The sequence below is a fragment of the Rissa tridactyla genome, chromosome 1 (assembly GCF_028500815.1).
Source record: "Rissa tridactyla isolate bRisTri1 chromosome 1, bRisTri1.patW.cur.20221130, whole genome shotgun sequence".
Taxonomy (NCBI): domain Eukaryota; kingdom Metazoa; phylum Chordata; class Aves; order Charadriiformes; family Laridae; genus Rissa; species Rissa tridactyla.
In genome coordinates this window covers 10,228,186-10,256,174 of record NC_071466.1, presented here as the reverse complement: position 1 = coordinate 10,256,174, position 27,989 = coordinate 10,228,186, and the positions used below count along the sequence as shown (strand labels likewise).

General features: G+C 55.1%; 2 protein-coding genes across 2 annotated transcripts in view; both read right to left on the bottom strand.

Annotated features, from left to right (window-relative positions):
* Nucleotides 1–22,462, bottom strand: part of LOC128901301 (neuronal acetylcholine receptor subunit alpha-10-like) — a 48,546-nt gene extending 26,084 nt beyond the window's left edge. Inside the window, exon 1 of the mRNA XM_054183205.1 lies at nt 22,454–22,462. Coding sequence (XP_054039180.1) covers nt 22,454–22,462 — 9 coding nt within the window. The remainder of the gene's footprint in view (nt 1–22,453) is intronic.
* Nucleotides 22,463–24,078: 1,616 nt separating this feature from the next.
* The window catches only part of LOC128901263 (neuronal acetylcholine receptor subunit alpha-10-like), a 28,156-nt gene continuing 24,245 nt past the window's right edge, over nt 24,079–27,989 (bottom strand). The window contains exons 4-6 of the mRNA XM_054183134.1: nt 26,632–26,727; nt 24,720–24,897; nt 24,079–24,563 (exon numbers count right to left, since the gene is read on the bottom strand). Coding sequence (XP_054039109.1) covers nt 24,079–24,563; nt 24,720–24,897; nt 26,632–26,727 — 759 coding nt within the window. The remainder of the gene's footprint in view (nt 24,564–24,719; nt 24,898–26,631; nt 26,728–27,989) is intronic.

The window sequence follows — 27,989 nt, the reverse complement described above, 5'->3', positions numbered from 1 at the left end:
CTGGTTGAGGTTGTTGTCCTTGTCCAGTTGCGATGCCCGTTATGCCAGTCTTCACTGTCAGGCTGATGTCAGGTTGCCCTCATAAAAAGCTGAAACACCCAAAATACTGGTGCTGGGATGTCAGCTGTGAGCAAAAAGAGCTTTTCAGGCAGGAAAACCTCAATTTTGTGAAAAAGCTTTAGGCTTGTTCTAGTAACTGACAACTTTCTTATCCTTTCCGATTTTTCTGAACCCCACCCTTTTGCAGGGCAATCTGCTCATGAGGAGAGGAGTCCGTGCACCCTGTTTGCTTGCAGAGCTGTAGCCTGCGTCAGCCTGCACTCATGGTTCTGCTCCCTTTTGGCAAAACACAAACGTCTAGAGCAGATGTAAATTAAGTGGTGCCCATGTCAGAGCCCTTTGGTGTCACGGAGGATGTGTGTTCCTGGACCCACACTTCCCAGCCGTTAGGGGAAATTGCTGAAGCGGACACGGCGCGGCCGGCAGCAGCGTCTCCACCAGTCCTTCAGGCGGTGTCAGAGCCGGGTGCAGCAGTGACACAGGCACCGTCCTAGCGGGCACAGCCCTGGGGACGCCTGGTCACACTCCCTGTCCACGGGCTCGCTGTGGTGCTGCCCCTCCTCCTCCAAGGTCTTGAAAGTGTCCAAGAGCTCCAAGTCGAGCTCCCTCTCGTCTGTGGCCTTGGCTGGGGGGCGGCTGGGGGGCAGCTGCACGTTCACGGGGCTCTGCGCCCTGTCCGTCCTCCCTTCCACATCCATGGGGGTGCTCCTGCCTGAGCCTGGGGGGCTGCTGGTGCTTGGCCCCATGGAGTTGTTCTCGCCTGGCCCCATCTTGCTGTTTCTCTTCACTTCTGCCAGGCTCCCCCTGCCGAGCTCCACAGGGCTGCTCATTTCCTTCTCCTTCACACTTGTGTCTGGTCCCGTGTCCTTCTCCTTGTCCATGTCCCCATCCTCAGCCTTATCCGTGTTTGCAGCCACCCACGGCTGCTCCGCTCCCAGGTGCCGGGGCTTCACTGTGGCCCCCAGCTGCTCCTGCACCACCATGGATGGAAGGGCTCCCCGGGGAGGTTCTGGTCACAGGCTCCCGCCCTTGCCAACGGGCCTGCAGCACCTTCAGCATCTCACAGCACTGCCTGGCCATCTCCTGGGTGGACTCAAAAGAGTGGAGGAGCCCCATGATCAGCTGCCCTTGGTCCGTGGCCATGGCTGGGGGGCTGCAGGGTGAAGGCTGCGTGTGCACAGGGCTCTGCGCCCTGTCCCTGCTTTCCTGGGGACCGGCTCTTGCTTGGTCCTTGTAGGCAGTTCCACTGGGGACTCCTGGCAGAGGGCTGGCCCTGGCTCCTCCACCCTCCCCTTCACAGCCCTGGGGGGATGGCGGGGTCCTGAGCGGTCGAGTGCTGCCAGCTCCACCATCACACCAGGACAGGGCTCTGGGAAGGAGTAGAGGGAGCTGAAGGAAGAGGAGCCTCTGTCTGTCAGAGAGTCCATGGTGGCCAGCGGGGCCCGTGGGGAGAGGGGCTTCCTGTTCAAGGCCTCCGCACTCGCCCTGCAGAGGAGGAGAAAGAGACCCCGCTGCACCCCGGAGCCCAGCGGGACCCGCGGGCAGCACCCCTCCTTGGCCGGTGGGCAGGGCTGCCCAGCGCAGGCAGGGGCAGGGCACGGGGTGAGGGTCTGGGGCAGCATCTGGGGTCTCCCCCACACTCACCGCTTCTCCTGCTTGGGCCGGGATTTCCTAACTCCTCTATCCACTGGCTGAGAAGCTGTGGAGGGAGGAGACAGAGTGAGCGGCCAGCAGCTGCCGGCACAGCCCCGGCTCAGGGCTGCCGTGGGGTGTAGGCCGTTTGCAGGGTGCTCGGTGCTGGGGCCACTCACCGCTCTGCTTCTCCGGCTGGGCTCTTGTCTTCCTTGTCTGACGCTTTTTCTTCTTCTTCTTCTTCTTCTTCTTAAACCACTTCTGCAAGGTTCCGAGGAGCTGGGTGAGACGGGAGCACCTCCCAGTCCCACACCACAGCCCCCCACGGCACCCCACACCACCCCACGCCATTCCTCGCCACCCCACGCTGCAGCACAGTGTGGTGCAGCACAGTGTGGTGCAACAGTCACCTACCTGAAGCCGCTTGCTCTGCAGCACAGATGAGAATACGCTGAGCCCCATCACAATCAGGAGGAGATGGCCTAGGGGAGACACGGCGTCAGAGCGTCCCATGGCACCGACTCCGGTGTCGCTGCGGTGCTCCGAGTCACCAGCACAGAACCGCAATGCGGCTCCCCAGTGTCCTCCTGGGTCCCCAGTGACGGGACCCGCAAGACTGCTGGGGTGTCAGAGGCCGAGGCTGCAGTCTGCCCAGACAATGCCAGACTGCGGTGCCCAGCATCCGCTGACGGCTCCAGTGGGGACCGCGTCCCTCTTTTGTAGTGTGGCAGGGGGGCACATCCCCCTTTGTGACATCGTGGGGCAGTCAAAGCCCCCCTTGGCGACACTCAGCAGGGGATGAGGAAGAGCAAGAGAAGGAGGGTACTTGCCCCAAGCTGCCAACAGGACTATTTCATAGCATGAACATCACGTTCAATATAAATTATAAAGTCTGCTGTGTAGTTCGACTCTCCCGTGATGGCGGTGGTCCAGAGAACTCCTTGCTGTAGTCTCGGAGCCCTGAGCCCTTCCCTTCCTCGTGAAGCTGCAGCGCTCGCAGTGTCCCCCATTGGCTGTCCCCTGCTGGGAGTGCACGGCTTCCTGCTGATGGAATGGGCTGGGTGTAGTCCTTGGGTATTTTATATTGATATCGGGATCGACACTGCTTCTTTAGCATTATTAATGTTAATTCTTTAGTTTTATCCTATTAAATCTATTTCTATTGCAACCCTCCTGTTTCCTTGTTTTTCCCCAATTCCCCTTCCCGGGTGGGGAGGGGTCATCAGGTGAGAGAGTAATTGTCTAAAGGATAAGAAATTGTGGTGGGTTTCTCAAACCATAACAAGAAGGGAGGGAGAAGGAGAAGGGGAAAAGGAGAATGAGAAGGGCCCCACCCCTTCCGGGCATGGTTTGTGTAGGAATGGACCTTAAAGGCCACCCAGTGCCACCCCCTGCCCTGGGCAGGGACACCTCCCACCAGCCCAGCTTGCTCCAAGCCCCGTCCAACCTGGCCTTGATCCCCTCCAGGGATGGGGCAGCCACAGCTTCTCTGGGCAACCTGGGCCAGGGGCTCACCGCCCTCACAGCCAAGAATTTCTGCCTCAGATCTCAGCTCAGTCTCCCCTCTTGCAGTGGATACCCCTTCCCCCTCGTCCCATGGCTCCCCTCCCTCATCCAGACTCCCTCCCCAGCTTTCCTGGAGCCCCCTGAGGGGCTGGAACGGGCTCCAAGGTCTCCGCAGAGCCTTCTCTTCTCCAGACTGAACTTTTATAGATATTATTCAGTATTCCTGCTGAAAAATGAGAACCCCTGTCTGACCGTCTGGTTTCATTTCAGTCAGTATCTGGGAATGATTTCCCACAAAAGTGCTTTGACCACTCCTGGGGGATCAGCTTTCCTGGTAGGAAAAGCTTCTACTCCTCCTGAGGGTTGATCCATGATTACCAGCAGGTGCTTAACACCTTCCACAGGAGGCATGTCAGCATAAACGATCTGCAGCCTTTGGAATGTGTTTCTTTCCCATCTACAAGAAGGGTCGGAAGGAGGATCCGGGGAACCACAGGCCTGTGAGCCTGACGTCGGTACCAGGGAAGATCGTGGAGAGGATCATCTTGAGTGAGCTCTCACGGCAAGTGCAGGGCAGCCACGGAATCAGGGCCAGCCAGCATGGGTTTAGGAAAGGGAGGTCCTGCTTAACCAACCTGATCTCTTTCTATGACCATGTGAGCCGCCTGTTGGATGCGGGGAAGGCTGTGGACGTTGTCTCTCTGGACTTTGGTAAGGCCTTTGACACTGTCCCCCACAGCATTGTCCTGGAGAAGCTGGCGAATCCTGGCATAGACAAGTGTACTCTTTGCTGGGTTAAAAACTGGCTGGATGGCCGTGCCCAGAGAGTTGTGATTAGTGGGGTGAAATCCTCTTGGCGGCCGGTCACCAGTGGTGTCCCTCAGGGCTCAGTTTTGGGGCCAGTTTTGTTTAAAATCTTTATCAATGATCTGGATGAGGGGATTGAGTGCACCCTCGGTAGGTTTGCAGATGCCAGCAAGCTAGGTGGGAGTGTTGATCTGCTTGAGGGAAGGAAGGCTCTCCAGAGGGCCCTGGACAGGCTGGATGGATGGGCCAAGGCCAATTGGATGAGGTTTAATAAGGCCAAGGGCCGGGTCCTGCATTTCGGTCACAACAACCCCAAGCAACGCTAGGGGCTTGGGGAAGAGTGGCTGGAAAGCTGCCCCGCAGAAAAGGACCTGGGGGTGCTGGTGGCCGGCCAGCTTAACGTGAGCCAGCAGTGTGCCCAGGTGGCCAAGAAGGCCAACAGCATTCTGGCTTGTATGAGGAATAGCGTGGCCAGCAGGAGCAGGGAAGTGACCGTGCCTCTGTACTCGGCACTGGTGAGGCCTCACCTCGAGTGCTGTGTTCAGTTCGGGGCCCCTCTGTACAAGAGGGACCTTGAAGTGCTGGAGCGTGTCCAGAGGAGAGCTACCAGGCTGGTGAGGGATCTGGAGACCAAGTCCTATGAGGAGAGGCTGAGAGAGCTGGGCATGTTTAGTTTGGAGAAGAGGAGGCTGAGGGGAGACCTCATTGCCCTCCACAAGTCCCTGAAAGGAGGTTGGAGAGAGGTGGGTGTTGGCCTCTTCTCCCAGGTGAACAATGACAGGACCAGAGGAAATGGTCTGAAGCTGCGGCAGGGGAGGTTTAGATTAGATAGTAGGAAGAATTACTTCACTGAAAGAGTGGTCAGGCACTGGAATGACCTGCCCAGGGAGGTGGTTGAGTCACCATCCCTAGAGGTGTTTAAGAAACGCCTAGATTTGGCACTTCAGGGCATGCTCTAGTGACAGAGATTGTAGGGGGTTTTTGTGTGTGTGTATGGTTGGACTCGATGATCTCAAAGGTCCTTTCCAGCCATGAAGAGTCTCTGATTCTATGATTCCCAGTTAGGCTTACTTCCGCCTCCAGTACAGTCAACTCTTGGGATCCCCCTGTGACCCCAGAAATACAAATGGGTTCTGATCCTCTATAGCTTGATGGTATTAGAGTGCACTGTGCACCTGTGTCCGCTAGAGCCTTATACTCCTGAGGGTCTGATGTGCCAGGCCATCGAGCCCACACCGTCCAATAAACCCGGTTGTCCCTTTCTTCCACCTGGCCGGAGGCAGGGCCCCTCTAATACCAGTCATAGTATCCGTTACTCACTCACTTCTTGCAGAAATGACTTGGAAGTTCCTTCAAGAGGATCAGAAGCAAGATCAGGCCTTCTGCTCTGTCTGGGGAACTGCCCGCTGGAAAGTGGGGCGGCACTTTTCCTGGAGGGATCCCCTTTTGTGGTTGTCCTTCCTTGCAACTCCTGTACCCATGTCCGCAGGATCCAAGTAGGTTGCCCATCCCACTTCCTCATGTCCTCCCCGTGGTCACGCAGGTAGAAGAACCACAGGGTGCCTCGTGGTGTGTACCTGAGATGCTGGCCCGTATAGGTGGGGAGTAGGACATATTCTCTTCAAGTTGCTGGACCTTTCGGGACAGTTTCTCCACAGCTGGGACAAGGCGGGAAGAGAGACTTTCTTCATATCGCCGGAGCCGGCCAGCCACCTCATCCACCGTTGGTCCCTCTTCGCCTTTCCATTCCGTTACTGCCAGTGAGTTGGCATATGACGATGGTGCGCTTCGTACAAACTTCCGCCACATGGGCCTTGTGCATTGCACCTCATCAGGGTCTGTGGGTAAGTCTGCATTGTCCGAGTCATAATAAATCATCTCCCGCACGGCTAATTCTCTCAGGTACTGGATACCTCTTTCCATGGTAGTCCTCTTGCTTGGTTGACATACAACATCTTCACTGAAGGGGTACCTCTCCCTCACGCCTGACAGGAGTCGTTGGCAGAGGCTGAGGGCTTGGGTCTTCTTTCCAATTGCCTTGTCAATGCCGCCTTCCCTAGACAGGGATCCCAGCTGCCTGGCTTCCCTACCCTCTAATTCCAGGCTACTGGCCCCGTTATCCCAACACCGAAGCAGCCAGGTGACAATGTGCTCGCCTGAAAGTGGGCTAAAATCTTCTCGCATATCCCGCGGCTCACTCAAGGATAGGGATCAGGTAATTATCTCTGGTTCTGCCCCTTCCTCCTCTTCTCATGATGGCCCTGGTTCATCATCATCTCTTACTAAGCGAACTGATTTCTTCGTGTACTTCTTCTGTATGGGGGCAACTGATACTGGCACGGGTTGGTTCCCTGGTTCAGCGGCAGTGTCTGCCACAGGGCTTGCAGTAGCCGCAGTGTCTGTCACGGAATCACGGAATCTTCAGAGTTGGAAGGGACCTCTAGAGATCATCTAGTCCAACTCCCCTGCTAGAGCAGGATTGCCTAAAGCACATCCCTCAGGGCTGCATCCAGGCGGGTCTTGAAAATCTCCAGAGAAGGGGACTCCACAACCTCCCTGGGCAGCCTGTTCCAGTGCTCTGTCACCCTCACCGTGAAGAAGTTTTTCCGTGTATTTGAACGGAACTTCCTATGTTCTAGCTTGTGCCCATTGCCCCTTGTCCTGTCACTGGGAACCATTGAAAAGAGCCTGGCTCCGTCCTCCTTAAACCCACCCTTTAGATATTTGTAAACATTAATCAGGTCCCCCCTCAACCTTCTCTTCTCCAGGCTAAAGAGTCCCAGCTCTTTCAGCCTTTCCTCGTAAGGGAGATGCTCCAGTCCCATAATCATCTTGGTTGCCCTTCGCTGGACTCGCTCCGGTAGTTCCCTGTCCCTCTTGAACTGGGGAGCCCAAAACTGGACACAATACTCCAGTTGTGGCCTCCCCAGTGCAGAGTAGAGGGGGAGAATGACCTCCCTCGACCTACTGGCCACAGTCTTCAATATGCAGCCCAGGATGCCATTGGCCTTCTTGGCGACAAGGGCACACTGCTGGCTCATGGATAGTTTGCTGTCTACTAGGACCCCCAGGTCCTTCTCCTCAGAGCTGCTTCCCAGCATGTCCACCCCTAACCTATACTGGTGCTGTCGGTCTGGTCTCCATCTCTTTCCCCTGAGGGTGCTGCATAACACTGAGCAGTGCCTGGTAGATAGTGGCCAGGGCCCAGCACAGTGCGGTGAGTTGTGCCTCTCTGGAAGAGCCCCAGTATTTCCCCTGCAGATATTCTACTCCTCTCTCAGGGTCCTGTAATTGTTCAGGGGTGAAGTCCCAGAGCATTGGAGGCGAGAAGTTCTCTAGGTACCTGCCCCTGTTCTCCCACATGCCATGCCACCCCTGCCTGTCCAGCCTCAGAGCCTCAGAGCTGGGGAGGGACTCTGGATGAGGGAGGGGAGCCATGGGACAAGGGGGAAGGGGTTTCCACTGCAAGAGGGGAGATCGAGCTGAGATCTGAGGCAGAAATTCTTGGCTGTGAGGGCGGTGAGCCCCTGGCCCAGGTTGCCCAGAGAAGCTGTGGCTGCCCCATCCCTGGAGGGGTTCAAGGCCAGGTTGGACGGGGCTTGGAGCAAGCTGGGCTGGTGGGAGGTGTCCCTGCCCAGGTCAGGGGAGTGGAATGAGATGATCTTTAAGGTCCCTTCCCACCCAAACCATTCTGTGGTTCTGTGATTCTATATCTATATTTCTCTACGTCACAACCCAGACAACTGCTTGGGGGGCCGTGACCCCTCAACCCTGCAGCTGGGGCAGCCCCGGCCGAGTCAGGTTCCCGCTCTCAGGCTCCTCTTCCCTGGCGCTGGTGGAGCTTCCACCCTGCAGGTCCATGAAGGGCCAAGGGGGGCTCAGGACGAGCCACCCTCATGGGGCACCGGTGGCCACCACTGTCCCTAAGGGCAGTGAGTCCACGGGGCCATCATGCAGCATTGCCCAGGACCAGCACACTCATGAGGAAGACCATGAGGAAGAAGACCCACATGAAGAAGCGGTCCATCACCTTGGCCACCTTCTTCCACTCGCCAGTCTGGCGCTGGGAGGCTTGGTGATGCCGGAAGCAGCCGGCGACGTAGCCCACGTTCCTCAGCAGGCCATCGTGGTGGCACAGGCAGCGGTCCCGGGGACAGCCCCCTGCCTCGGCACCCACCTCCCCCTCCATGGGGCTCTCCCCCGGCCCCCCAGTGTCCTCCCTGCCCGCCCTCCTGCCCAGCACCCGCTGGGGTCTCTTGCAGCTCTCGCCTGCCTCGTAGACACAGCAGAGCCGGGCCATGTGGTGGAGGATGAGCCACCTGGCCCAGGGGGGCATGGGCCGGGCCCCCGGGCCGCAGTGGTGGACATTCATGATGAAGATGGTCAGCGCGGTGGAGGCCGTGATCATGGTCATGGTGGCGATGTAGTACTTCCCTGTGTGGGTAATGGGTGGTGATGCCACGGCAGGGTGGGGAGAGACCCCTGCCCACCTCCCCGCATCGAAACCCCCGCTGGCATGGAATCCATCGGGTCCCCGGTGTGCAGCCGGTTGTGGAGGTCGATCTGGTTCCCGTTGTAGGTCCAGGAGCCAAAAGTGAGGCGGCACCGCTGCCCGTCGAAGGGCAAGTAGGAGACATCCACCTTGCAGGAGCTCTTGGTGATGGCGGGCGAGTCCCACATGATGTGCCCGTCGGAGCGCAGCACCACGTTGGTCTCCACTGAGTTGCCAAAGCCGTCGTCGGTGCTGGGGGAGGGATCGCTGTGGGGCCAGGATGGCCCCGAGCCCCACGTGGGGCAAGGGTCTGCGGGGCCGGGGCCGAGCACTGGTCCCCAACCCCGTGTCCCCTCCCCACATCACCCCCAGGAAGAGGGGGCTCACTGCCCCTGGTCACCCCCGTGGTGGCACATCCCAGCTGCCAGGTGGGTGGCACACCAGGCTGATGCCAGCACCTCCTGCCGCCGCCTTCTCACCCAGTCGAGGTGACCGTCTCCCCACATCCCCCACACCAGGACCCCCCTGCTCCCCGTTGGCAACACCCCCAGCCCCAGCCTCAGCCCCCCCAGCTCCGGGAGCAGCCGAGGGGTGGGGGAGGGTGAGCAGCACCCACTCGTTGTAGAGGATGATGATGTGCGGCCGCCAGACGTAGCTGCTGGGGATGCGGATGCTGTCGATGCCGCCGTAAGCGTCCTTGTCCCAGGCGAGGTGGGCGTCCAGCCAGGCCTGACGGACCCACAGGTAGGAGGTGAGGACCTGGTCCCTCTCCTCCTGCCGAGGGCAGAGGGTGGGGGACGGGGACGGGGACAGGGACAGACCTCGCTGCCCCCCTGTGGAATAAATACTACATTGGCTAAAACCACAAAAGTACAGCATTGTTCACACAGGAAGGAAAAGTAGAAAATCAAGAGGCTTCTGAGGGAGAAAACAGCCGCAGCTGGCATGAAGAATACAACACCTGTGGTTCCCTGATAAGCTACATGAGGTACGGGACGGGATGCAATTATTCCGCGGCTTTACCTTAGGATGTATAGCGGATACGGGAATGGGATGATACCAGGAAACAGATAAGCTGCCAATTAGCTGCCCGCTCCATACTCGGAGCCAACATTTTGCCAAATTTTGATGAAATGCTGTCCTTTGTGCGAACTTTGCTCGTTAGAATGTCATTATAATACCAAAACACACCTCCACCCCGAAGGCTACCCGCCTGCAAGGTGCGACCGCTCCTTCTTGAGCCTGCGCCCTGAGCTTCTCCTAAACTAGACCTTTAATTGTGAAGCGAGAAAAATTTACACCACTCATGATAAAAGTATGTACGACTAAAGTCACTCAAACTCCACCTCGAAGATAACAAATAGTAGAAAAACAGCCCGAGAGAGGGGGGATACCCAGGGAAGACACCATCGCAAAGAATTCCATCACTGACTTCTGGGAGCAGGCGACGGGCTGAGCCTCTCTTCCCCCCCACAGGGACGCCTTTGGGTAAGACTTAGATTATACCGAGGGCTTCCTCGGGAAACTCAGAAATTTCTCTAGAGACTCTCTTTTCTACATGTATAGCCAGGCTGTATCGTTAGAACTTTGTCCCGCGTTTTGTAGATGTAACAATACTTTCATTTGCACGTGCTTTGCAGACAGTGTATTTATCACCGGCTGCCCTAAGAACCTATCTATCTGTTGCTTAAATAAACTGCACTTTTTGAAGTAGCTCGTCCTTTTGGTTTCTCACCGAACGCGACCAAAGACTCGAGAGTGGCCGTGCTAGTTCATGAGCACGACTAGACGGAAGGTGCAGTCCACTAGTAGTGTATCCAAATCGTAACACTTTAATACACATTAAACGCCATTGGGCTGATAGTGCTGAATTGGGCATCCCTCAGGATTTAAACCCAGCCGCACCTGGCCTCCCACCTCGGTGAGGAGTGTTAGAACACAAGGGGGTTCCTTTTCTGCCAAAACCGCTTTGCCCCTTTCCATGCGACACCCCCGACCCGCCCCCTGGGCCCCAGCCTGGCGGCCTCTGCAAGGGTCCCGAGGGCTGGGCTGCCTTTGGGGGGTTGCGCTGGTCTGGGGGGGCTGGGCAGGGTCGAGCTGGATGCCAGCGGTCCCAGCTCATTTTGGGGAGGGCTGTGCTGCTTTGGGGGGGGTTGGAGAGAGCTGAGCAGGTTTCCAGTGATCCCAGCTCATTTGGGGGAGGACTGGCTCATGTTAAGCTGGCCGGCCACCAGCACCCCCAGGTCCTTTTCTGCGGGGCAGCTTTCCAGCCACTCTTCCCCAAGCCCCTGGCGTTGCTTGGGGTTGTTGTGACCGAAATGCAGGACCCGGCCCTTGGCCTTATTAAACCTCATCCAATTGGCCTTGGCCCATCCCTCCAGCCTGTCCAGGGCCCTCTGGAGAGCCTTCCTTCCCTCAAGCAGATCGACACTCCCTCCTAGCTTGGTGTCATCTGCAAACTCACTGAGGGTGCATTATTGTTACACATAACAATACATGATCTGATAAAGATAGTAAACGAAATAACAGACATTGTCTCTCTCTTCGGGTGGGGTGTAATGCACAAGGGGCAAGGGCCCCCCCATCTCCACAGGAGAGTCGGCATTACTGTAGCACATACTGTTGTCATTACACAAAACTGATTCTCTGCTCCTGTCAAGGGACAAAACTGATCTGCTGACAGTCACAGGGATAGAGAAAATATTGACTTTTTTATTGGATCAGAAGTGGGGCACCCCAGGGGGTTCCCAGCCCCACACCTCCCAGCCATTAGGGGAAATTTCTGATGCAGATGCAGCGCGGCCGGCAGCCAGCTCTGGCCATGGACTGTCTGGCCATGGCAGTCTGGCCATGGGCTCGCCGCGCTGCTGCCTCTCCCCCCACGACCTGAAAATGCGCAAGAGCTCAAGTAGAGCTCTTGCGTGGTCCTTGTTGGCAGTTCCAGTGGGGGCTCCTGGCACAGGGCTGGCCCTGGCTCCTGCACCCTCCCCTTGACAGCCCTGGGGGGATGGCGGGGTCCTGAGCAGTTGACTGCTGCCAGCTCCGCCATCCCACCAGGACAGGCCTCCGGGAAGGAGTAGAGGGAGCTGAAGGAAGAGGAGCCTCCATCTGTCTTGCAGTCCATGGTGGCCAGCGGGGCCCATGGGGAGAGGGGCTTCCTTCTTGAGTCCTCCGCACTCGCCCTGCAGAGGAGGAGAAAGAGACCCCGCTGCACCCCGGAGCCCAGCGGGACCCGCGGGCAGCACCCCTCCTTGGCCGGTGGGCAGGGCTGCCCAGCGCAGGCAGGGGCAGGGCACGGGGTGAGGGTCTGGGGCAGCATCTGGGGTCTCCCCCACACTCACCGCTTCTCCTGCTTGGGCCGGGATTTCTCCACTCCTCCATCCACTGGCTGAGAAGCTGCGGAGGGAGGAGACAGAGTGAGCGGCCAGCAGCTGCCGGCACAGCCCCGGCTCAGGGCTGCCGTGGGGTGTAGGACATTTGCAGGGTGCTCGGTGCTGGGGCCACTCACCGCTCTGCTTCTCCGGCTGGGCTCTTGTCTTCCTTGTCTGACGCTTCTTCTTCACTTCTGCAAGGTCCCCAGAGCTGGGTGAGACGGGAGCCCCAACCAGTCCCACACCACAGCCACCCACACCACTCCACGCCATCCCTCGCCGCAGCACAGTGTGGTGCAGCACAGTGTGGTCCAACAGTCACCTACCTGAAGCCGCTTGCTCTGCAGCAGAGATGAGAATATGCTGAGCCCTGTCATGATCAGGATGAGAGGGCCCAGGGGAGACAAGGCATCACAGCGCCCATGGCACGGACTCCAGTGTGGCTGCAGAGCTCTGAGTCACCACCACAGAACCGCGATGTAGCTCCCCAGTGTCCTCCTGGGTCCTTGTTTTTCCCCAATTCCCCTTCCCGGTTGGGGAGGGGTCATCGGGTGAGAGAGTAGTTGTCTAAAGGACAATAAATTGTGGTGGGTTTCTCAAACCATAACGAGCAGGAGAGGGAGAAAAGGAGAGGGAGAAAAGGAGAGGGAGAAAAGGAGAGGGAGAAAAGGAGAGGGAGAAAAGGAGAGGGAGAAAAGGAGAGGGAGAAGGGTCCCACCCCTTCAGGGAATGGTTTGGGTGGGAAGGGACCTTAAAGCCCACCCAGTGCCACCCCCTGCCCTGGGCAGGGACACCTCCCACCAGCCCAGCTTGCTCCAAGCCCCGGCCAACCTGGCCTTGAACCCCTCCAGGGATGGGGCAGCCACAGCTTCTCTCGGCAACCTGGGCCAGGGGCTCACCGCCCTCACAGCCAAGAATTTCTGCCTGAGATCTCAGCTCAGTCTCCCCTCTTGCAGTGGAAAACCCTTCCCCCTCGTCCCATGGCTCCCCTCCCTCATCCAGAGTCCCTCCCCAGCTTTCCTGGAGCCCCTTGAGGGACTGGAAGGGGCTCCAAGGTCTCCGCGGAGCCTTCTCTTCTCTTCTCCAGGCTGAACGTTTCATCGAATCACAGAATTTCAGAGTTGGAAGGGACCTCTAGAGATCATCTATCCAACTCCCCTGCTAAAGCAGCATTGCCCACAGCACACTACTCAAGACTGCAGCCAGGCACGTCTTGAAAGTCTCCAGAGAAGGAGACTCCACAACCTCCCTGGGCAGCCTCTTCCAGTGCGCTCTCACCCTCACCGTGAAGAAGTTTTTCCTCATGTTTGATCGGAACTTCCTCTGTTCCAGCTTGTGCCCGTTACCCCTCGTCCTCTTACTGGCAGCCACTGAAAAGAGTCTGCCTCCATCCTCCTTCAGCCCACCCTTCAGATACTTGTAAACATTAATAAGGTCTCCCCGCAGCCTTCTCTTCTCCAGGCTGAACAACCCCAACTCTCTGCTGCTCTGCCCTCTCCCTGACGCTCCGCAGCCTTTCTGCTCCCTCTTTGACCTCTGCCGCCAGGCCGAGCGGATCAGCCGCCTGCTCGCACCTCACGCACCCGGCATCCCTTCTACCCTCCGCTACCCGGGAGAGGTGAAGGCGCTCCCTGCAGACGCAGCCCGGGGGGGCTGCAGGCGTCCAGGGGGGCTCTGTCTGCGTGGCCGCGTCTCCTCTGGAAAGTGCGCAACACGCGGGAGGCTGCGCCTTTCGGGCACAGGCCATGGCTGAGCTCCCCCGCCTCGCCCTGCCTCGGCGTCCCGCGCGAGCTCAACTCCCGCGCGAAATCCCGCGCGAGCTCAACTCTCGCGTGACCTCCCGCGCCCTGGCTGCTCGCCCCGCTCCCGCTCCCGCTCCCGCTCGCCGCCCTCCCCGGGGCCGCCTTTGACGGGGGTGGGGTCTGGCCGCGGCGGCTGCAGGCCCCGCCCCCGCCTCGCCCCCCGCCCTCGCGCCAGCTGCGGCCGAGCTGCGGGTGCCCGCGGGCGAGCTGCGCTTCCCCGCCGCTGCCCGGGCTTGTGCCGGCCTCAGCACAACCCGCCTGGGTGATGCTGCCTCGAAGGGAGCCGGGAGAGACCTGGGAGCCGCCCCCCCCCGGCACTGCCTGGTGGCCCCCGCAGCCCCCGCCCTCTCTCCCCAGCTGTGGCTGAGCCCGTCCCCGCCGGACGGGGGCTGAGATGGGGCTGGGGACCCCCCTGCCGCTGCCGGGACCTGGCTGTGCCTGGGGGCCCTGCTGGGACCCCCCTGTGAGAAATAAGTTCCGGTCCGAATGAAATAGGCTCAGGCAGAATCCTCTGGGAGGCACATTTTCATTCACGCTCTTGCAAGAGCGGGTGACCTAGCAAGTAGGCACACTTTCCGTTCTTGAAACACCACACCTTTTTATTTCCTAATCCCGGCCCAATTTTTCCCTCCCCTCTTTCCCGTTGGTTGGGTACTCCAGGGTTCACGGTCTGTGCGAGGCGCCTAAAATTCTTCCCGCATGTCCTGCCGCTGTTTGCTTCTCTTCATGCTACACCTAAAGAGATTATCTGACTAGTTTATTTCCTTCCTTTTTGGTAACAAAAAAATTGCTCCATGTCATTAGCCCTGGTTAAATGTATGACTACCCTTCCAGACGCTAATCCAGTAGGAATCACTTTGTCCTTTTGTCTGTGTGATAAGAGATGTTCTACAAGCCTTTGCTGGAGCCTCTTTGTCTCAGTCATTCCCTTACCGTGTCACCTCTGATGGAAACGGCTTTTCTCCTCTGCAAAAGCAACACCTGCCTTTCTTACAATTTCCCCCTTTCCTTTCTCATAATCTTATTGTCTTTTGCATTTCCAGGGCATGGTTCCATATGAGGCCTCTGGAGCCGACAGCGTGATGTTACATTCTTCTTCTTCTCGACAGTTTTTATTGTCTTCTAGATGAAGCATTTTCCCAGGGTATGGGGGAGGGTCTACTTCCATTCGTTTCGTGAGGGCAGTTTCAATTAATCGTTGAACTAATCCTCGCACACAGGGAATGATACAGCGTCCGACAGCCGCTAACATTCCCGCTACCGTTATAAGAGAAGTCAATATTGATACCACCATACCTTTCCGTTTCCCAAACCGGGAATCCAGCCAACTTGTCAGTGAGGTGTCTATTCCAGAGTTCTCAGCTAACTCATCAGCTAGACTGGTGAGCCCTTGAAGGGCTTTAGTTATAGCACCATCTGGAGCTGTATTGTTGGGGATGAAGGTGCAGCACCGGTTCCCTAACATTACACACACACCTCCCTTCTCTGCTAAGATCACGTCCGGGGCAATCCTATTTTCCCATGCCATCCGCTGGTTGCATCCAATCGTTCAGCTATTCCTTTCAAAGCATCTCTGGTATAATTAATAAACCTCTGTCGGTTATAGTACATATAATTTATCCAATCTACATTTTTGCTTATAGTTATCCACCAGAAAAAGACAGACTCGAATCCTGCTCCTGTCTGATTCCTTGCTTTGTGTTCATCTGGGACTCCTCTAGGGACTCCAATGGGATCTATATATATCCGTTCATCAAAGGATACACCCACACTTCTTTCTACTCTACTGCCTGAGCTCAGGGTTCCTGTTCCTTTTTCAAATGCTAGGGTGAATGGTATTGCCAATTGTACCATTCCACATGTACCTTTCCAGTTAGCCGGCAACACAGATCGCAAGGTCTTCCCTCCACAATACCGCCAGAGATCCACCCAAGGCACTCGTATCGCTGAGTAGTTTCCTTTTACATCCTTGGTCCCATTCAGAGTTTCAGTGCACAGGGTAAATCCCCCCCCAGGTTTGGTAGCATTCACACCCTGCCGTGAGAGGCACGCTGGATGGTTACCAATTGCTGTGGAAAATGCTGGTGGCACTTTAACATCTCTAGATTCCAAGGCAGGAAACAGTAAGGAAAGTGAATGACAAGCCTCGTTTCCCCAGGCCGTCCTTTCTTGGTATAATGCTATCATACACCACATCCCTAGGGAATCTTTCGTCCACCCTAAGGGAAAAGGGACAATCTGTGCTGTGGGCCTTCCTGAGGCACAAGCAGAGCAATTGCTTTGGTTCAAACTATTAACAGTATATTTTACCCATTCTACCCAAGCATTCGTCTCACCGTACCCTGTCTCAATCTCAAATGTTTGTCTAAGATCTGTAATCTCAGCAACCGTTACCAAAGCTGGATCATTCAGTGGTTCCCACTGTTGTATTACTGGGAGTTTTAGTAGTCATAGCTGTCCCTTCTGCTTAACTGCTATTTTCCAGTAGGTCTATTCTAAATCTTCCCCTTGGCTCTCTTCCAGACACATCTGCTCCTATTCCATACCTCAGGTTAGCTGTATCGTCCCTCTGGGTTATAGTTATCAACCGAGGAGTCCATTCAAAAAGGCCACGCTCTGGGGAAGGTGATCCTTTGTAAAAATGTATTTTCTTTTTGAGAGGGTAATAATAAGAAGATTTGAACCACTTGTCATCAATGGCCCACCCTCCAATTTGGGTGGTCCACCACGCTTCACTCCATCGATCACAAGGTGCAGCCTCCTGATATCCCTCTGCGACCCTCCAAATTTCTGGGAACAGGTAACTGTTTTCACCACTCAACCGTCTTTGGGCCTCTAGCTTCCCACACTTCAGTACTTGACAGGCATCAAAGCGTACAGTCTGTGGGGTATCTCCTTTAGTGATATTTATGATAAGCCTAACCGGGTAATCTGGGTGTGCACTTCGTAGGTGATCTAGGTGTACACTCCAGCTTCCTAGTGGGAAGCTCAACACCGCCCCTATGACCAGTATCATCGCAAAACGCTTCTTAAAATTCATGGCATGCACAGATTTATGTCTCCCAACTGGATCATCCCGCCCCAACCCACGGCTTATTGTCTCTTTAGGGTTACTCGCAGTGGGCTGTCAGTAGAATGTACAGTCCACCGTTCTACCGGATCTGTTGGCGGGGGTTCAACTGCTCCTTTTTGCTGAGTGTAGTGAGCCCATCCTTTTTCTGCTGTCCTTACTGCGGTTTCAGTAGTGAGGAGGACTTGGAATGGTCCTTCCCACTCCGGTTGTAGCTTACTCTCCGTCCAGGATTTGACTAGTACCCAGTCCCCTGGTTTATACGGATGGACGACAAATTCCAACGGCGGAGTTTGAGCAAGAAATCCTTTATTTCTGAGGAGAGAGAAAGAAGACGACAACCCCAGTATACGGTTCTTAAGAAACATATCTTTAGTTTCAAAAGTGGGCAAGTCTTCTCTGTTACCCATATAAGGTAGTCCAAAAAGCGTCTCATAGGGCGAGAGACCTGTATCTTTTCTAGAAGCCTGGATCCTCAACAATGCTATGGGTAAACATTTAGTCCGTGGTAATTTCGACAATTGTCTCTTACTGAATTGTCTCTTAATGGTCTGGTTCATCCTCAACTTTTCCTGATGACGGGGGATGCTAGGGGATATGAAATTCCCACACCATCCCTAAACTTTCCAGAATTCCTTGAAGGATTTTAGATAAAATGACTGCCGCGATCTGAGTTTCTATTCTCCACTAACCCGTATCTGGGAATAATCTGTTCGAGTATTATCTTAATTACCCCTGCTGCAGTAGCTGACACCAAGGGGTAGGCTTCCACCCATCCAGTAAGACGGTCCACTAGGACTAAAAGATCTTTTCGCCTGCCTGTTGGTGGTAGTTCACTGAAGTCTACCTGTATACTTTGGAATGGTCTCAAGCCGGGCTCTCCTCCTCCCAAAGATTGCTTTCTCAAGGCTTTCTTGTTTACTTTCTTACAAATAGCACATCCCTCACAAATTTGTTTGGCTACTGTGTATATGCCAAAGCACCTGTACTTCCACAAAACTATTCGCACGTTGCATGCGTTCCCCAATGGCTTCCCTGTTGTAACACTGTCACTGTTTCTCTCATTGTTTGTTGACCATTTCCCTTCCGTCAGGCAGAATCCATTTACCACCTTTCTCCACTGCCCCTGCTTCTGTCATTGCTTCTCCTGCCCCAAGGCTGCCTCTTTTGCCACCTTGTCCGCTAATCTGTTTCCCCTTGCGGTAATGAATTGTCTCTCTGGTGACCTTTAACATGTAAAGCTGCTATTTCACTTGGTATTAATATATTAGCTAACACCTGCTGTGTAAGTTCTTTGTGTAAAAGTTCTTTCCCTTTGCTGTTTATTAGTCCTCGTTCTTCCCAAATTTTACCAAAGGTATGCACTACCCCAAAGGCATAGCGAGACTCTGTGTATATTGTTCCTTCTCCTTTCTCCAGTTAATTTAAGTGCCTGGTTTAAGGTATACATCTCACATATTTGAGCGGACCGTGCACTAGGTAATTTTTCAGATGCTTTTACTTGTTGGTGTCGCGTAAAAAGGGCTGTAGTTTCCATATTTGTCTGTCAGAGTCCCGGACTTTCACTGATTTACTATCAGAGTCCCACCACAGGACTTTCACTGAATCAGATTCACAAATAATCGAAATTAGTTGTTTTATTGAGAGCGACAGAACAGACTTGAGATTGCCATTGATAAATTCACTAACTACAATAGCGCTAATTACTTCAGGTTAACATTGCTAGCAAAAATAATGATAGTACAGCAACCCGGGGTAACATTCACCAGAGGGTGAAAGGCGCAGCGCTTACCCAGAAAGGCGTCCCTGCCTGGGGCGGAGGGAGAGAACACAGCCCGTCGACTGGTCCGTCACGTATCAAGTTTCTTCTCTCCCAATTTAACAGTCATTTTCTCCATCCTTTTATCCCCAGACTTACAAGGTTTCCCTCCCCTAGGTGACGTGTAGTATGATTGGGGTGGAGAGACGAGTGCTGTAGTCATATATGTTTAGCATGATCTCTAAAAGCTTCATTAGCATATACAGGGGCGTCAACTTTAATATGCATTTCACAGGTAAGGAGGCAAAGGTCAATTACCAGACATGGCAGCCTCTCAAGGAAACAAAGAGCTACACGAGGTCTCTTGATTTTACTGTCTCTGCTGATGAAAAGCAGGGCTGTCCTGGCTCCCCAAGACTACCCCGTCATTTATGTAGCCTGTGATAGCCAGACAAGCCTTCACTCCCCTGGGTTGCACAAGAGATAGCAAAGCCAGTCTTAATTGCTCTTTGAGCACAGAGACTTCACCTCATTATCCACATTCCACAGTCGACTCACTCCATGCACCACCGCATAGCCATTACACCTCTCTCCTTCTATCCCTCTTGAAGGACCGTCTACGAACAAATGAAGACCCCCAGATAGGGGTTCTTCCCTTAAGTCAGATCGTGTCCTAGTCTGGTACTCAATTACATCTATGCATTCGTGTGTAAGTTCTTCATCCTTTGCCTCTATTTTTTTCACAAAAAGCTCACTGGGTTAAGGCAAGGGCGGGTAGTTAAAATCAAATCATCCTTTTCAATTAAAATTCCTTCATACTTCAGTATTCTTGAATTGGTTAGCCGTTTTCCCGTGGTTTGGGCTAAAATGATTTTTACTTGGTGAGGGGTGCTAACTTCTATCATTCCCCTGGCCACCCTCAGGAGACCAGATCTGAGAGTTTAGATGAACAGGCCACTGGCTGCCGCTTATCCCCCCCCACTCTTGAGTTCCTAACGCAGCCCCTTTGTCTACAGTTACAAATAGTTGAAAAGATTTCTTCAAAGAAGATAAGGCTAAAACTGGAGCTCTGATTAGGCTCTGTTTTCAATCTTACACTAAATCCTCCTCTTCTTCTGTCCAAACCAATACATTCGGATCTTCAGCTAACAGTTTGGAATATAGTCCTTTAGTCTTTTGAGCATACTCCTCTATCCACAGTCTACAGTACCCAGTCAGCCCCCAAAATTTTCTCAGTTCCCTCTTGGTCTTTGGCAGAGGTAAGTCTACTATTCCTTTGATCCTCTCAGGATTTATAGGATTTATTTTTTCGACTCCCTTCACTGACTACATGTCCCAAGTACTTCACTTCTGTTTCCACCTATTGCAATTTTTTTTATTTTTTTTTTTTGAGACCCTCAAACCTTACTGTCCCAAAAAGTTCAGTAACTCATTCGTGGCTTCTTTTACCCTGCCTTCTTCCTCCCCAGATACCAATAATCATCCACATACTGAAGCAGGGCTACTCCCGATGGAGGGCTGGATTGTTCAAGCACTTGTTCTAACACTTGCCAAGCAAATTAGGGGATTCTGTAAATCCCACAATGATAACACCCTACCGGTGAACCTCGAGCTGCTGGTAGGAGCGGTCGGGGCAGTCCTCGTCCCCTGTTATTCACCCCTCTCCCTCGCCCCCAAGTAACAGCCTAAGGGGTCCCACTTTGGGGATTCAATTTCTTTGTCGATTGAAACATCACCGACGGTCTGGGCTGCGAACATATAAAATGGATTTGGGCGTTCCTGAATCTATTCACCTTGACCCAGCAAAAAGCATATTCACCTTCTTCAACTTCCTTATTAGTCCTTATTATTCACATACATGTTTAAAGTCTGACAGACCCAGTCTTCATCAGATCCAAATTTGGACCAAAATACACTAGGAGGTCTTATGGGTTCTTTGGTCCAAACAAATTCAAATGCAAATGCAAACGTGTCCCACCTGGGACACCTCTGGGATCCTCTAAGACAGACACAGGACCCCTAGGACACCCCTGAGACCCTTCCCAGGATGTCCACGGCCCCCCCGTCCGCCCCCGGCTCCTCCGGGATGCGGTCCGAACAAAACAAATCATTTTCTTTTTATCTTTATCCCTTGTACAAGAAGAATCATTCCGAAACCTCAGCATTCTCCCCTAAAGGACTGTCTGGGGCAATGTTCCCGGGGTCTTTCTTAGTATCCCCTTCTTCATCCCTAGGCCTAGAATCCTTATTTCCCATTCTGAACAGAGACTTTTCTTACACCCCTTCCTTTCGCTTCGTCCTTCTCCGGCTGCGCCCCTCGCGGGACTACAGAACCGCGGACCCCGACTCCACACTCGCTTCGTACCGCAGTACGTCTCAGTCACTCACACACAAGTCTCTTAGAATGTCCCGACCACCAAGGCAATACTTTAACGGTCCGATTTTTCTTACCTTGGTCCGTGCACGGAGTTGCCTGGTCGTACTCTCTGTGCCGACTGCACCTATCCCTTTTCCCCCTGTGGTTCACAGAGTCTGCTGTACAACTGGGTCTCGAGATCTTAGTCGATTCCTCCCGGAATCCCTGCGACGATCCACGAGACCGTTGAAAACAACGGGACGCGTCTTCCCGTCCTTCGGCAACACGGACTCCCAAGAAGATGACTTCTGCTCCCGGACGAGCCCCCAAATTGTGAGAAATAAGTTCCGGTCCGAATGAAATAGGCTCAGGCAGAATCCTCTGGGAGGCACATTTTCATTCACGCTCTTGCAAGAGCGGGTGACCTAGCAAGTAGGCACACTTTCCGTTCTTGAAACACCACACCTTTTTATTTCCTAATCCCGGCCCAATTTTTCCCTCCCCTCTTTCCCGTTGGTTGGGTACTCCAGGGTTCACGGTCTGTGCGAGGCGCCTAAAATTCTTCCCGCATGTCCTGCCGCTGTTTGCTTCTCTTCATGCTACACCTAAAGAGATTATCTGACTAGTTTATTTCCTTCCTTTTTGGTAACAAAAAAATTGCTTAAAGTCATTAGCCCTGGTTAAATGTATGACTACCCTTCCAGATGCTAATCCAGTAGGAATCACTTTGTCCTTTTGTCTGTGTGATAAGAGATGTTCTACAAGCCTTTGCTGGAGCCTCTTTGTCTCAGTCATTCCCTTATCGTGTCACCTCTGATGGAAACGGCTTTTCTCCTCTGCAAAAGCAACACCTGCCTTTCTTACACCCCTGAGCGGAGTTGGCGCAGGGCTGGGGTCTCGGTGGGACACCCGTCCCCGCTGCCCTGCGCTTTCCATGCTGCCTGGCCCCTTTGCCTTCCTCCTCGGCCGCTGGGGCTGCCCTGGCCGGGCTCCCTCCTCACCCCGGGGCTCCCCGCGGGGACAGCGGCTCCTTCCCCTCGCCATGTCCCCCCAGCCGGGTCCCTGCACTCAGCCGGGGGCGGTGCTGCTGCCCCCCCGCACTCCCCTCGCTACGGCCATCCCTGCTGCCAGCGTCTGTGCGCCATCCCAGCCAGCCCGAGGGCACTCCGTGTCCCCCGCACCCTGTTCCGGCTGCCCCAGCGCCTCCGGCTCTCATCCCCAGGTTCCCCCATCACCCACGGGTGTCCCCCCGGGTTTGGCCACCGTCCCCCTCCCCACCAGCTGATCAGTCCCCTCCACCGGTGACAAGATGGCATGAGCCCCGAGGCCTCCGACAGCCAGTCCGTGGGGTGTGGGGCAGGGATGGGGACGAGGGGCCCAGCCCCCCCCCGGCACAGGCTGTCGGGCAGGGTGAGCGCAGACCAGCCGCCGTCGCTGTCGCAGGAGAAGAGCCAGAGGTCAGTCAGCCAGAGCTGATGGAGTCGTTATTTTATTGAGGACGGATCAGTAAATGCAGGGGGGTGAGATATTCCGTAAGCCCGGATGGATCAGCAGGAAATGCTCCGCTATTTACGGCACGCAGGGTTTGGGTGGGATACAAAGGTCATGACGTCGGCTTCCCGTATGTACCTTTAATGTCACAGGTATGCAAAAAATGTCACATACCAACCCGTTGGTGCCAGGTACGGTGTCTCTCAGCCTCGAGGGGTAACCTTGAGAGGGGTCCCTGCTCCAGGGGACAGTCCCCACCTGGGCAGGGGGAGCTCCACAGACCCGATGGCTGCGGGTGTTTAGAGCATCGAGGGGTTGAGTCGTAGTCGGGTTTTCTGCTGCGTTCAGGCTGTTTCAGCCACTTACCAGCCCGATCTCCAGCCGAAACAGGGCTGGTTTTTGGTTTTGGTGCTGAGCTCTCGCTGACGGCCTCACGCAAGAGCATTAACTTGGGTTTGGCTGAGCATCTGCCTGCACCCAAGTGCGGTTCGCTCACACAGCAGGGGCGCACCCCTCACCCACCGTCCCCTACCCGCGCAACAACCTGCACCCGCCCCTGAACGTGGCGGCTTCCCCTTGTGCGGCTCCAACGGCAGCTTCCCCTTCAAATTCCCCCACTCCAACCCGGCGAGAGCCCTGCAGCTGCTGCGGGACCCTGCCAGCCACCCGCGGCACCCAAGTGCTGCCCCACACCCGCCATGGGTGCTATGATGGACCCCAGCACTGACCTGCCCTGCCCTGGGTGGGCAGCAGCCCCAGAGCTCCACGAGCCCCGCACTCTGTCACCAAAGGCATCGAGGGCCAGACCCCTCCGTCCCTCCTGGGCACCATCCTGGCCCCAGCCAGCACCCGGAGGGGACGGGGTGGGGGCTGCCCTACTCCCCTGGGACCCTCAGCAGGGCTGCCGGACACTGGAGTGGCATCTCGGGGGGCTGCAGCAGACCCGGCCCCTGGCCAGGCAGGGTGGCAGGCACCGGTGGGGACACAGGAGGAGCGGAAGGTGTCTCTTTATATATATATATAAATATATATATGTGGTCCAGAGGAGGCCCCGGAGATGCTGGGAGGGCTGGAGGCCCTCTGCTGTGAGGACAGGCTGAGAGAGTTGGGGGCGTTCAGGCTGGAGAAAGAAAGGTCCGTGGAGACCTTGGAGCCCCTTCCAGTCCCTCAAGGGGCTCCAGGAAAGCTGGGGAGGGACTCTGGATGAGGGAGGGGAGCCATGGGACGAGGGGGAAGGGGTTTCCAATGCAAGAGGGGAGATTGAGCTGAGATCTGAGGCAGAAATTCTTGGCTGTGAGGGCGGTGAGCCCCTGGCCCAGGTTGCCCAGAGAAGCTGTGGCTGCCCCATCCCTGGAGGGGTTCAAGGCCAGGTTGGCCGGGGCTTGGAGCAAGCTGGGTTGGTGGGAGGTGTCCCTGCCCAGGGCAGGGGGGTGGAATGAGATGATCTTTAAGGTCCCTTCCCACCCAAACCATTCTGTGATTCTATGATTCTACATCTATATTTCTCTACGTCACCACCCAGACAACTGCTCGGGGGGCCGTGACCCCTCAACCCTGCAGCTGGGGCAGCCCCGGCCGAGTCAGGTTCCCGCTCTCAGGCTCCTCTTCCCTGGCGCTGGTGGATCTTCCACCCTGCAGGTCCATGAAGGGCCAAGGGGGGCTCAGGACGAGCCACCCTCATGGGGCACCCGTGGCCACCACTGCCCCTGGGGGCAGTGAGTCCACGGGGCCATCAGGCAGCATTGCCCAGGACCAGCACACTCATGAGGACGACCATGAGGAAGAAGACCCACATGAAGAAGCGGTCCATCACCTTGGCCACCTTCTTCCACTCGCCGGTCCGGCGCTGGGAGGCTTGGTGATGCCAGAAGCAGCTGGCGACGTAGCCCACGTTCCTCAGCAGGCCATCATGGTGGCACAGGCAGCGGTCCCGGGGACAGCCCCCTGCCTCGGCACCCACCTCCCCCTCCATGGGGCTCTCCCCCGGCCCCCCAGTGTTCTCCCTGCCCGCCCGCCTGCCCAGCACCCGCTGGGGGCTCTTGCAGCTCTCGCCCACCTCGTAGACACAGCAGAGCTGGGCCATGTGGTGGAGGATGAGCCACCTGGCCCAGGGGGGCACGGGCCGGGGCCCCGGGCCGCAGTGGTGGACGTTCATGATGAAGATGGTCAGCGCGGTGGAGGCCGTGATCATGGTCATGGTGGCGATGTAGTACTTCCCTGCGTGGGTAATGGGTGGTGATGCCGCAGCGGGGTGGGGAGAGACCTGTGCCCACCTCCCCCCATCGAAACCCCCCCTGGCATGGGGGGGTGCCCACCACCCCGGTGCAGACGCCCTGGTCCCATGGGAGGGTCCTGGGTGCCATCAAGGCTCACCGATGAGCGGGACGCTCTCCGAGGGCTGCATGCTCTCCGCCACCAGCAGCTGGAAGACGGTGAGGGCCAGCAGCACTGTCACCCCCAGTGAGACCTTCTCCCCGGAGTCGGCCGGCAGGTAGAAGCCAAGGGGTGCCAGGAAGGAGACCATGATGCAGGGCAGGAGCAGGCTGAAGATGTGAACATAGTGACCAAGGATGAGGAAAAGGCTGAGGTACTTAATGCAGTCTTTGCCTCAGTCTTCAGCAGTAGGACCAGTTGTTCCCTGAGTACCCAGACCCCTGAGCTAGAAGACAGGGATGGGGAGCAGAATGAAGCCCCTGTAATCCAAAGGGAAACGGTGAGGGACCTGCTTCAGCACCTGGAGCTGCACAAATCTATGGGGCCGGATGGGATCCACCCAAGGGTATTGAAAGAGCTGGCGGAAGTGCTCGCCAGGCCACTTTGCATCATTTATGAGCAGTCCTGGACAACCGGGGAGGTCCCAGCTGACTGGAGGTTAGCAAATGTGACACCCATCCACAAGAAGGGTCGGAAGGAGGATCCGGGGAACTACAGGCCAGTCAGTCTGACCTCGGTGCCTGGGAAGGTCATGGAACAGATCCTCCTCAGTGCCATTACACGGCACATGCAGGAGAACAGGGTGATCAGGCCCAGTCAGCATGGGTTTGTGAAGGGCAGGTCATGCCTATCAAACCTAAGATCCTTCTACGATAAGGTGACCCACTTAGTGGATGAGGGAAAAGCTGTGGATGTTATCTACTTGGATTTTTGCAAAGCTTTTGACACCGTTTCCCACAGCATTCTCCTGGAGAAACTGGCTGCTCATGGCCTGGACAGGTGTACTCTTCGCTGGGTAAAAAACTGGCTGGATGGCCGTGCCCAGAGAGTGGTGGTAAATGGAGTTAAATCCAGTTGGTGTCCGGTCACAAGTGGTGTCCCCCAGGGCTCGGTGCTGGGGCCGGTTCTCTTTAATATCTTTATCAATGATCTGGATGAGGGGATCGAACGCACCCTCCGTAAGTTTGCAGATGACACTAAGCTGGGCGGGCGTGTTGATCTGCTTGAGGGGAGGTTGGCTCTGCAGAGGGATGTGGACAGGCTGGACCGATGGGCTGAGACCAATGGTATGAGGTTCAACAAGGCCAAGTGCCGGGTCCTGCACTTGGGTCACAACAACCCCATGCAGCGCTACAGGATTGGGGCAGAGTGGCTCGAAAGCAGCCCGTCAAAAAAGGACCTGGGGGTGTTGGTTGACAGCCGGTTGAATAGGAGCCAGCAGTGTGCCCAGGTGGCCAAGAAGGCCAACAGCGTCCTAGCCTGTATCAGGAATAGCGTGGTGAGCCGGACTAGGGAAGTGATCATCCCCCTGTACTCGGCACTGGTGAGGCCCCACCTCGAGTACTGCGTTCAGTTTTGGGCCCCTCGCTACAAGAGGGACATTGAGGTGTTGGAGCGTGTCCAGAGAAGGGCTACAAAGCTGGTGAGGGGTCTGGAGGACAAACCTTATGAAGAACGACTGAGGGAGCTGGGGTTGTTTAGCCTGGAGAAGAGGAGGCTGAGGGGAGACCTTCTCGCTCTCTGCAACTCCCTGAAAGGAGGTTGGAGAGAGATGGGGGCTGACCTCTTCTCCCTGGTGACAAGTGATAGGGTGAGAGGAAACGGGTTCAAGTTATGTCAGGGGAGGTTTAGATTGGATATTAGGAAACATTTTTTCACTGAAAGGGTTATTAAACATTGGAATAGGCTGCCCAGGGAGGTGGTGGATTCACCATCCCAGGAGGTGTTTAAAAAAAAGGGTAGATGGGGCACTTAGGGACATGTTTAGAAGTGGCTTTTGTCAGGGTAGGTTAAAGGTTGGACTTGATGATCTTAAAGGTCCCTTCCAACCTCAGCGATTCTATGATTCTATGTAGAAGGAGGCGCGGCGGCGGAGGAGCAGCGTGTAGGTGACATCAGGGTAGGGCTCAGAGCAGCAGCCATAGGTGATGACGTTCCTCGTGGCCGGTGTTATAGATTGTGGCCCAATAATTGACAGGAACCAGTCCAATTAATCAAATTAGTTTATTAAGCAAGCGGCAGCAAGCAAAACAGCGCTGGGCGGCCGGGGAGTCTTTGCTCCGCCAACGGCGCACAGCCACTTCCCGAAAGTAGTTGATTATATACTCTTCTGGTTCCCGTATATGTGTCAATCCTGGTATATTCTGTGTCTGAGCGACGTGTTGCTAGGGGGTCGGTCTTGTCCCGCCTCCTGATGGTGGTGGGGCTGAAGGCTCCTCATCTTTATCAGTGTCCTTGGGGAGACTCTTTTCAGCTTATCTCACAACTTAGCTCTTCCCTTTGAAGTGTTAAAACACACCAGATGCCTGTGATTTAGGCCTTGAGGTATCAAAGTGCCCCAGACAGCACACCGGATGCCTGTGATTTAGGCCTTGAGGTGTCAAAGTGCACCAGATAGCACGCTGGATGCCTGCGATTTAAGTATGTGAAGAGTCGAAACAGTGTAAGTTTTCACCAGCCTTTAAGAAAGCCTGATTTGATTAACAAACATTATTCTGTTTATTACAATCCCCCCCCCCTTTTTTTTTTTTTTTTTTATTTACCATTTTGTTCATCAAATCTTTGGAGTTCAGCGTGACTTAAAGCTAATGTTTCTTCTATTGCTGGTTCCTGATCTAATGACTCGTATTTAGCCCTGAGAAGCATTAAATGGGCAGCTTCCAGTCTGCCCTTTACAATTTCAATTACTCTGTTCAATATACAAGGGCCAAATGTTAATCCCAAAATTAATAGTAGCATAGGTCCCGCAATGGTAGACAATAGCGTAGTCATCCATGGGGAATAATTGAACCAGGATTCATACCAACTTTGCTGTGCTTCTCTTTCTTTCTTTCTTTTTTCTAATCCTTCTCGTAGTTTTGTCATGGTGTCTCTAACTACTCCAGTGTGATCTGCATATACGCAGCATTCCTCATCCAGAGCAACACACAACCCCCCTTGCTGTGCAAACAATAAGACACCTACAAGATTTAGTAAAATTAAAATTAGAGTGTGGCGAGAAGGGTGGAAACCCGGCCGGCTAATAAGTTTAGTTTGAACACTCACTCCAATTACCCAGTCCTTTTCAGTGCTATCACTCCTCCCGGGGCATTTCGTGCGATTCCCTTGGTTAACACTGAGGCAGTCCTCCCAGTGTCTTTGTACAGTCCCACTCTTTGGGTTCTGTTCTCCACAGCTTTGTACTCCTCTGCCTCGCTCGTCAACTCGGTT